This window comes from Bos indicus, chromosome 19 (genome assembly GCF_029378745.1).
Source record: "Bos indicus isolate NIAB-ARS_2022 breed Sahiwal x Tharparkar chromosome 19, NIAB-ARS_B.indTharparkar_mat_pri_1.0, whole genome shotgun sequence".
NCBI classification, from domain to species: Eukaryota; Metazoa; Chordata; class Mammalia; order Artiodactyla; family Bovidae; genus Bos; species Bos indicus.
This window is the reverse complement of record NC_091778.1, coordinates 42,967,773-42,978,133: the sequence shown is the minus strand read 5'-3', so window position 1 is coordinate 42,978,133 and position 10,361 is coordinate 42,967,773. Positions and strand designations below refer to the sequence as shown.

General features: G+C 55.1%; 1 protein-coding gene across 1 annotated transcript; it reads left to right on the top strand.

Annotated features, from left to right (window-relative positions):
- Positions 1-5,283: 5,283 nt before the first annotated feature.
- LOC109574408 (keratin, type I cytoskeletal 15) lies at positions 5,284-10,085 on the top strand. The gene is made up of 8 exons (XM_019982423.2): positions 5,284-5,849; positions 6,646-6,728; positions 6,812-6,968; positions 7,452-7,613; positions 7,699-7,824; positions 7,996-8,216; positions 8,647-8,672; positions 9,706-10,085. Exons 1-8 carry the CDS (start codon positions 5,358-5,360, stop codon positions 9,798-9,800), a joined length of 1,362 nt encoding a protein of 453 aa, XP_019837982.1. The 5' UTR covers positions 5,284-5,357; the 3' UTR covers positions 9,801-10,085.
- Positions 10,086-10,361: the final 276 nt, after the last annotated feature.

The window sequence follows — 10,361 nt, the reverse complement described above, 5'->3', positions numbered from 1 at the left end:
GATGGATGTTGGGTTTTTTATTTCAGTCCATGGAGGTGGGCCCGGCTTTGGCACTGTTTAGATTTTATTGTCTTGGTTTCATTTGAACCAGAATCCACCATGTCCCAGGAAAGGGAAGGGAGGGCTATCACAAAGTGTAGCTATTACCATAATTTCACTTTCCAGAGGTCTTCACTTATCTCACCAGTTCCCTAAAACAAGCTTGTGAAATAAGCATTGCTACCATATTATGGAAGGATAGGGCTTCCTTGGTGACTCAGATGGTAAAGATTCTGCCTGCAATGAAGGAGACCCAAGTTTGATCCCTGGGTTGGGAAGATACCCTGGAGAAGGGGATGGCTACCTACTGCAGTTTTCTTGCCTGGAGAATTCTATGCACAGAGGAGCCTGGAGGGCTATAGTCCACGGGGTCACAGAGTCGGACTTGTATGTTTATTGTGTATCTATACTGCTCTAATGCAAGGCGAGGGTGGGATTTGAAACTGTTTTTTTCTTCTAGATTTATTGTTTTCTTTTTTCCCACTGAACTGCCCCCAAGGGTTGGTGTGTGTTTATCTGTAATTAATGTTTACTGAACACCTGCTAGGTGCCATTTAATCAAAATCCATAGGGTTGCAAAGAGTCAGACATGACTGAAACGACTTAACAAGTTATATCCTATATAGAGCAGGAAACAGTCTCAGAGAGGTTAAATAACTTGACCAAGGCCACACAACAACCAATGGCAGAGCTAGGACCAGAATCCACATTTCCTGATTCTTAACCCAGGTGCACCCCGTACCCCTGATTCCTAGGATGATGATCCCTGTGCCATTTCCTCAATACATTCCAGTCTTGCTCTGTGTGAAGGCCTAGAACTGGGATCCCCTGAGGCAGTTCCTCCTGACACTCAAGGAGAAACAAACTGGGACTCTGGGTCAGAGGGCAGGCCTCAGCTCAGAGCCAGGCTGGAGAGGCTGCCCCGCCAAGGTGTGTATGTGCATGTGTGCAGACACCGTCTATCCCCTGGCAGCCCGTATGAACCTCTTACGGCCACCGGCCCATACCTGGGCCCGGAGCCTGGAATAGGACCCAGCTGTGACCCGGGCCTCCCACACAGACCTCCAAACTGGCTTGCCTGGGGCCGGTCCTGGGCCCACAAGGGAACGCACGTCCCAGCTTCCTGGTACAACTCTGCCCTTGGGTGGGTATGGTTCTGCCCCTGTGGTTTATAGCTCAGCTGCCAAGAACCGAGGCCAATTAAAGGTAAATAAGTCCCACTTTCCCCAGCCAAGAGGTTCAAGCTTAGCGGGTCTATTCAGGCCCTTGGGTCTGTCTGTAATAGCAGGCCAACCCTGTGAGGGGGGGGGCAAGTGAGGCAGAAACTCTCCTCTGGACACAGTGACTCTTGCTGCTGCCTGTGCCCAGCACTGCCCTGAGGAGATCTCGGACCCCGTCACACTGGGTATTCATCTGGAAGGAGGTGCTTTTCTCACCATTTCCCATGGGACTTGGGGGCTCATTAGCTTGCTTCAAATCACAGACTGGTGACCCCAGACCAGCACTTCCCGCCTCCCCTGCAGCAGCCAGGGGACAGGAGCCCCTTCTGCCACCTCCTCAGCTTTTCCCGCTCTCAACATCCCGGACATCGGCACCTACGGTCCCCTCCTCCCACCTCACTGTGGAGGCCTCAGAGCTAGAGACTAGAGGCCTGGCTGCACCCTGAGGCCGGGACTGCCCGGAGATATTTGTCCCATGTTCATGAAAGCCTCTGTTGTCAGAGCTGAAACCCTCCCTTATGCCCCAGAGGCTCCAGGAATGTGGTTGTGGGGCGGGGTCTGGGCCCACGCAGGTGGGGCTGGTGACTGGGTCTCAGGTCTGAGTGACAGGAATAAAGCCTTCCTTTGTGTGTGGGGGGGTGGGGTGGGGGTCACTTTCCCATCTCAGTCTGGGAGCTGAAACTATGGGTACTGTGTTGAGAGAAGCAGCTGGGGTAGAGGAGAGGGAGAGAGAGGAAGGTGGAGGGGATTTGGGGGAGGGGAGGGTCTTCCCAGCCTGTTGGTCATCATAATCACTTCAGTGTGCAAGCATTTCCGGTCCGTCATCTTACTCTATTGTGAGTCAGATTGGACAGGAGTTATTTCCATTTTTCCGACCTGTAGACTGAGGCTCGGAGTGAGGAGGCTTGATTACCCACAGCCACATAACTAATAAAAGAGAAATGAGGAATTCTCCAGGCCCCAGGGCATGCACTCTCTGTCCCGAGAATCTCCCTGGGGACTGGAGAAGGTGAGGGAGGATTCTAACGTCCATAAAGACCCCCCCACTCCCCTGTGCCTCGAATGCTCACTGTGGACCGGTAGCTGGGGCCGGTGTTAATGGGGTGAGTGGGTTTTTTCCCTCCCCTTTTTTTTATTGTTGCAAAATACTCATAACGAACTTCACCATCTCACCCATTTCTCAGTATACAGTTCTGTGGCATTAAACACTCACATTGTTGTACAACCATCACCACCCTCCATCCTCATAGCTCTTTCCATCTTGTAAAAATGAGACTTTGTACCTATTAAACAGTAATGCTCCATTCTCCCTCCCCACCCTTGGCAACACCATTATGATTTTGACTCTTCCCTGTACCTCATGTAAGTGGGAAAATGACCCAATTTTAAGTTGTGAACCTGGCTCGGAGCTATTTAGTCACACCCAGGTGGAGTCCAGCCCAGGCTCTTTCCACTGGGCTTCCCTGTCCTATTCCAAGGAGGGAAAGCTGGTTCTGGGGACCGCCTGTCTGTCTGGAGTGGGCCAAGGACAGAAACTGGCACAGCCTCCAGGGCCTGGGGCTGCAGTCTGCGCTGGAGTCAAATGGAGCTTGATCTCCACCCTTGCCTGGCCATCCCCTCCTGGCGCTAATGAGGAGGTCCCGGCTGCCCAGACCTTGAGCTCATAGGAACCATTTGGACCGAAACCAGGGATTTGTGACCAGGGCAGCTCCACTCTGCCTGAGCCTGAGAGTGTGTAGGGAAAGCCCCCTTGAGGGGCTGCTGTAGGTGAGTCAGGGTGCAGAGAGAAGGTGGCTGGGGTCCAGCCCTCCCTCACCCCAGGGTGATGGCCCGTAATTGTTCCTGTGGTAATTGCTGGGGCCATCATGTCTGCAGAGGCTTTAATGAGCTATGGCTGATCTGAGTTTGATTATTTTTCTTTCAGAGGAAAAGACAAGATCCTCTCACCCACAAGACAATACCACACTGTTCGGGCAGAGCACTCAGCAGCGGGCTCAGTATGATGCTGAGGGAGGAGACCCCTCTCCGTCCCCACCAAGACGATATCCCCCTCCATCAGCCCAGCCCAGGTGCAGGATTCTGGAGTCTGGCAGAGGAGGGGAGCACCTTCTTTTCCTGTCCCCTGTTTGATTGGAGTGTCAGAGGATCCACTGAGTCCTGTTGATGCCCCCTTGCTAGCTGTGCCATCTTGTACAAATGGCTTCCCCTCTCTGAGTCCCATTTTCATTCCTTCTGAAATGGGGCAGGGAATATCTTCTGAGTCATAAGGATTGGAGGAGGCATGGGTGTAGAAGTGCTTTGTAAATTATCAAGTGTGCAGTGGAAGCATGCGATTACTGTTATTAGAGCAATGATGACAATGATCTGCATTGCCCCATAGGTGATGTTTATGGAAGAATATGGAAGAGTGAGATGCTCACTCACAGATCTAATGCCCAAGGGCAAAAAAAAAAAAAGTCCCCCCAGGTGAGGGGTACTTGGGAGTGCTAAGTATTGGACGTGCATGCCCCTATCCGGCCCCTCAGAAGATGGGGCACAGGATGGAGGCTCTTGGGCTTCAGGGCTTCTCCGTTAGTGGGAGTTGAGAGGATCCGTTGCCAGAAGGAAACTTAGACTTGAAAATTTCCAAGTCCAGGGTTCCCAAGCAGTGACGGATAGAGCCGGGCTTGAACCTGTGTTTGAGGGGTTCCAGACCGCCGTCTGCTTCATGATGCCGCAGCTCTGGGCCAGGAATTCTCCTCCTGGTGCTCTAGCCTGATCTGGCCCACTTCTCCACCCCTGGCTCTCTCTAAACCCCAGAGCCAAGGCCAGAGGGCCAGGCCACCCTTCCAGTGGCACTGCCACAGGTCTCCACACACACTAGGCCCCCGAGCTGGTGGCAGACCAGAGGGCTCTCCTGAGTGCTGGACTCCCCTCTCCGGCTTCAGCAGCCTGCTCTTTGAGGTGGTGCTTTGACCTTCTAGATCTCGGAGGGGCCTTCCAGTCTGCCTGCCAGGCTTCCCCATCCCCGCCCTCCCAGCAGTGCTCAGGCACGTACAGCCCTCTGGGTCGAGCCCCTCCCCAGCCCCGCGGCACTTCATAGGACAAACAGGGTTAATCTGGGCCCGCTGTGCAGTGACATGCCTCTCGCTGGCGAAGGCAGGGGCTTTCTGGAACTTGCTCCCATCTTATCTACAGAGGTTTGCCCCAACTCGTCCCAGGAGCAAGTAAAGGTTCAGTGACATGTAGTTGGCAGGTGGTGGGATTATCAATCAGCCCCTTGTCAGCCCTGAGCTGGCTGGCTTTTGTGGGAATGCCACTGCAGAGGGACAGGGGGCCCGGGGGAGCTGGAGAAGTAGGAGGGGTCTGTGGATGGGGGAGGAGAGGAGGAGAAGGGTGGAGGAGAAGAGTCCATTTGTAGGGTCAGGGAAGTGACAGATGCTGGCCCCTCTGGTCACCTCAGCTGGTACCAGACTCAGGCTCCCTCCCCTATCCTCAGTTTATGCCCACGGCCCCTGGCTTCTTCCATGCACCTTGCCCACCAATCCCCAGAGCCTGGCAGGCTTAGACACAGATCTGTGAAAGGACCACATGGAGCAGCCCTGCGAAGTGAACTCCCAAACTGCGAGCCAGGAGCCACTGCCTGGGGGCGAGTGTCCCCGGCTGGAAGCACCAGAGGACAGGCGAGGGAGGAGTTGGCCTGAGCCACTAACAGGGCAGGCGGAGGCCTGGCAGACGTGATGCAAGGTTCCTACATTCCGTGTTTTCTCCTGGAGTGTAGAGATGAACCTGTAATCCAAGTGTTAAAATCATGGCCTGGGGCAAAACACCATTCATTCTGAATCATCTCCTTTGTTGCATTTAAAAAAAAAAAAAAAGGAAGAAAAGAAAAACCCCACACCAGCCACAGTGAGGTGTGCAGGCAGCTGTGTTTGTCAGGAACGCAGAAGGAGTTGGCTTCCCTTTGGGGGAGGAGACGCAATCCCACACCCCCCTGGGAGGGGTATATAAGGAGCCCCGGGGCTGGGGGTGACAGGCGCAGCCCTCAGGTTTCAGTCCAGCCCGCGCCTCCTGCCAGCTTCTCTCGTGCTGCTGAGAGCTCAGCACTGCTGCTTGGCCATGGCCACCACGTTTTTGCAGACTTCTTCCTCCACTTTTGGGGGTGGCTCTACTCGAGGGGGTTCCCTTCTGGCTGGGGGAGGAGGCTTTGGTGGGGGGAGTCTCTATGGGGGCGGTGGGAGCCGCACTATCTCAGCTTCTTCTGCCAGGTTTGTCTCCTCGGGGTCAGCAGGGGGCTATGGGGGTGGCTTTGGTGGAGGGGCCGGTAGTGGTTATGGGGGTGGCTTTGGAGGGGGCTTTGGTGGGGGTTTTGGCAGTGGCTTCGGTGACTTTGGCGGCGGAGATGGCGGCCTCCTCTCTGGCAATGAGAAGATCACCATGCAGAATCTCAACGACCGCCTGGCCTCCTACCTGGAGAAGGTGCGCGCCCTGGAGGAGGCCAACGCCGACCTGGAGGTGAAGATCCGAGACTGGTACCAGAGACAGAGCCCGACCAGCCCGGAGCGTGACTACAGCCCCTACTTCAAGACCATCGATGAGCTCCGGGACAAGGTAAAGACTCTGGGGTTAGGGAGAGGGGAGCAGGTAGCTGGTACCAGCTGCCCCAGGGGGAATCCTTTTCTGCCCAGGCAATGATGTGTAACCTTGGCAAGTGGGGGGTATGCGTTCCAGATGCGGGTGGGGGCACACTTTGCTCAGCCTGGCAGTGCTGGGGATCCTGCGAATCTGGTCTGGACCAGTAGGGGCCGAGATGGGAGCAGTGCTCCCACCTGTGGGGCTCTGTCTAGAGTGCTCCTTTGCTTCTTTTGCAAGAATAAGGGTGCAGAGATGAAACTCTGGTCCTAGGAGTCCTGAACGCCAGGATGGCCTGCCTCACCCTCTGAATGTCTTGGGTGGCAAAAGCCTTAGGAGACCTGGGACTGGGCATAGACTCTGCCAGCTCCTCACTCACCCTTCACTCACTTGCACCAGTTTCCGCAGCTGCCCTCCAGGTTCCCGCTGACTGGAATGTTCTATAGATGCATGGCTGTGTTAAAGTGTGCAGGAGGCCAGCGACCATGAGTTGTCCACAGGAGAGGCTGGTGGAGCACCCCTAGAAGTCACCCTGCTCCTGGCCAGGCAGTTCCCACAGGGCATTCCCTGCCACCCTGGCTCCTTGGTCTTTCCTGTCCCAGAGACCAGGAGGGTGGCATGGGATGGCTGGATTCTGCCTGGGGACCCTACCGCCTACTGTTGCTGGTATCAGAGGGGAGATGGTCAGTAAGGGGTCCAATGTGAGGTGCAGGGCAGGGAGAGCAACAGGGAAGAGGGAGGGGCCCTCTTGACACCAGCTTCCTGTATCCTGCAGATCCTGGCGGCTGCCATCAAAAATTCCCAGGTCATTCTGGAGATTGACAATGCCAGGCTGGCTGCAGACGACTTCAGACTCAAGTATGCTCCTTCCGCATTGTCCCCCAGCTCAAGTGGTCCAGACCGCTCAACCCTTCTCACTTGGGTTTCCTCTTCCTTTCCAGGCATGAGAACGAAATGGCCCTGCGCCAAAGCGTGGAGGCCGACATCAACGGCCTGCGCAGGGTGCTGGATGAGCTGACCCTGACCAAGACTGACCTGGAGATGCAGATCGAGAGCCTGAATGAGGAGCTGGCCTACCTGAAGAAGAACCACGAGGAGGTGAGGATCAGGCAGGGGCTGGGGCTGGTGGGAGGCAGGGTGGGGCCATTGGGGACTCTTCTTAGTTGGCTGAAGGGCTGAGTGGTTCAAATATGCACCCGCCAACACAGAGGTCCCCATGGAGGGAAGGATCACTGGTGACCCAGACTCCTTATCTTCTCTGATGCATCGCCAGGCCAGGTGGCCGGTGGGCACTGCTGTCTTGATCTGTTTCATGAGCTCATAGAAGGGCCCTACTGTCTGAGGTCCTCCCTTGGCAGGACCAGAGACTAGAGAGGAGGAGAGACCCTCAGAGCTGAGAGGCCTGTGCCATCAAACCTCTTCATGTGGCATGGGAAACAGGCCAGGGTGGGTACGGGGCAGAACTGAGGTCACGTGGTGTGTCAGTGATTAGTGATGGAGCCAGGATTGGCACGTGGGACCCCAGACTTAGCTCTGGCTTCCGCCCTCTGTCTCTGAATGCCCACCCTCCCCACCCTGAAGGAGATGAAGGAGTTCAGCAACCAGCTGGCTGGCCAGGTCAATGTGGAGATGGATGCAGCACCAGCCGTGGACCTGACCCGCGTGCTGTCAGAAATGAGGGAGCAGTACGAGGCCATGGCGGAGAAGAACCGCCGGGATGCCGAGGCCTGGTTCTTTAGCAAGGTGGGTCTGACTGGTGGGCCTCTCCCCAGCTTCCTGAGGCCCTGGGAGGCCCATGGAGCTCACTTCTCTTATGTGTGACCTGTAGACAGAGGAGCTGAATAAGGAGGTGGCCTCCAACACAGAGATGATCCAGACCAGCAAGACGGAGATCACAGACCTGAGACGCACGATACAGGGGCTGGAGATTGAGCTGCAGTCCCAGCTCAGCATGGTCTGACTCCCTGATATGCCCCTCTTCCTCCTGCCAAGCCTCTCCCTCCTCACCTCTGCCATGCTTCATGGCTGCTTTAAGCATTGGAGTTCCCAAGCTCCCTCTGGGGGAGGTTCCACTATGGCTTCCTGACTAGCCTGATGTGGTGTCTCTGGTCTGCTGCCTCACTAGAAAGCCGGGCTGGAGAGCACGCTGGCAGAGACAGAGTGCCGCTATGCTGCGCAGCTGCAGCAGATCCAGGGTCTCATCAGCAGCATCGAGGCCCAGCTGAGTGAGCTCCGTAGTGAGATGGAGTGCCAGAACCAGGAGTACAAGATGCTGCTGGACATCAAGACGAGGCTGGAACAGGAGATTGCCACCTACCGCAGCCTGCTGGAGGGCCAGGACTCCAGGCAGGGGCTGGGGTGCAGAGGGGGAGTAAGGGGTTAGGGCGGAGAGTCATCTCAAGGGCATAGCCCTGTGTACAGTGAAAAGAGAGCAGAACATGGAGTCAGAGGTTCTGGACTCTGTTCTGGTCATCGGCTATTAACTTGGGCAGGTCATTTCACCTTTCTGGTCCTGTGTGCCTTCTGTAAATGATAGAATTGGGCTAGTAGTCTTGGATTTGATGCTGGTTCCATTTCCTACAGGAAACAGACGGATGTTATTAAAGATTAGAATCTATCTGTTTGGGGGTGGCAGGTCTGGAGGGCTTGCAGGATGTCCCAGCCTTTAGAGAAGTCAGATATGGGGGTAGGGGTGGAGAGGACTGCTTAGCTGTCTCCCTGTAGGCAGACCTGAGCTTCTGTCCTTTGCTTACATCTGCTTCCCTTTCTCTTGCAGGATGGCTGGCATTGGTACCAGAGAAGGTAAGAGGCTTAACTCTTCCTGAGTTGAGGGGGGAGAGAAACTGTTGAAGTCACAAATACCCTTGGAATGGGGAGGAAGGAGAAAGAGACCAAGCATCCACCCTACTTGGCTGCCCATTCCATTAGGTACTTCTTCGTCCAGTGGGACCTCTGTCAGTCCCTGGTAGGGTTGGGGTTGAAGATTTATGGAGAACCTTCCAGGATGAGCAAACTTTATCCAGGGCATAGCTCCTGCCTAGGCCCTACCTTCATGTAGTTTTGGATGCATGCGTGGAGAAGGCAATGGCACCCCACTCCAGTGCTCTTGCCTGGAAAATCCCATGGATGGAGGAGCCTGGTGGGCTGCAGTCCATGGGGTCGCTAGGAGTCGGACATGACTGAGCGACTTCACTTTCACTTTTCACTTTCATGCATTGGAGAAGGAAATGGCAACCCACTCCAGTGTTCTTGCCTGGAGAATCCCAGGGACGGGGGAGCCTGGTGGGCTGCAGTCCATGGGGTCGCACAGAGTCGGACACGACTGAAGCGACTTAGCAGCAGCAGCAGCATGCTATGTCGTGTCAGTCGTGTATGACTCTTTGCAACCCTATGGACTGTAGCCAGCCAGGCTTTTCATGTCCACAGGCAAGAATACTGGAGTGGGTTCCCATGCCCTCCTCCAAGGGATCTTCATGACCCAGGAATCAAACCCATGTCTTTTATGTCTCCTGCACTGGCAGGCAGGTTCTTTACCACTAGTGCCACCTGGGAAGCCCCGTACTTATGGATAGATGCCCATGATTACTTCCTGTTTATGAGCAGCTTAAAAGATCTGACATTCTTGCTCACTGCAGGGCATACCTGCCACTACTCCCGCCCATCTCTTTGATGAGTAATTCAGCACCAGTCGTCCTGGCAGCTCTGGAAGGATTGGCTGATGGCCATTCTCAGGGGTGCTGTTCAGTCTTCTCAGAGCTCAGCCGAGGCCCTGGCCCCCTTGGGAGGGAGTACAGGGAGCGTCTCCCACTCTCAAACTTGCCCCTTCTTTCTACAGCCTCCCTGGGAGGTGGCGGTGGCGGCAAGGTCCGCATCAACGTTGAGGAGTCTGTGGACGGGAAGGTGGTTTCTTCCAGAAAGAGAGAAATCTAACAGCCCAGTGCAGGGGAGATGCCCCTGCCACCCCTGCCCTCGCCAGGCTGAGCAGAAAGCTGGCCAGAGGGACCGGAAAAGCAAATTCCAGGCTCTGCTTTCAGAGGGTCTGGTCCAAGGGGTCCTTCGTTTCTTAGTTGGGTGCTTCCCGTGCTCTCCCCTGCTCCATCCAGCTTTCCTGCCTCTGATAGAGCAGGGAGGTGCAAGAAACAGCTGTATTGTGTAACAAGTTCATGGTCTGTACCATGTCCATGCAATAAAGACTTGCTTTTCCTTTTGCAAATATCCCTCAGTAGTATGTCCAGTTTTTCTTGTTGGTGGCCTCTGAGAAAGGCCAAGGCCCACCTGCTGCCATCTCTCCCTGACTTTGACCTCTTCCTGCACAGTCACTCTTTGGGGTGTCTGGGTCGCCTCGGACAAGCCAGGCTGATCAGATGACTTGTTGTCTGGCTGACCCCATTTAGTGATCATGGAAGCAGGAAACAGGGTTCCTTAGAGTGGTGTGGTGTACTTAACACAAAGTAAACACATCGAGACATTGATTAATCACTTACTGGATGA

What these genes read in the sequence shown, in the direction of transcription:
- LOC109574408 (XM_019982423.2), top strand. Translation starts at nt 5,358, where the DNA reads ATGGCCACCACGTTTTTGCAGACTTCTTCCTCCACTTTTGGGGGTGGC. An exon ending in TCGATGAGCTCCGGGACAAG is followed by an intron (nt 5,850 to 6,645) that starts GTAAAGACTCTG and finishes TGTATCCTGCAG; the next exon opens with ATCCTGGCGGCTGCCATCAA. An exon ending in TGAAGAAGAACCACGAGGAG is followed by an intron (nt 6,969 to 7,451) that starts GTGAGGATCAGG and finishes CCCACCCTGAAG; the next exon opens with GAGATGAAGGAGTTCAGCAA.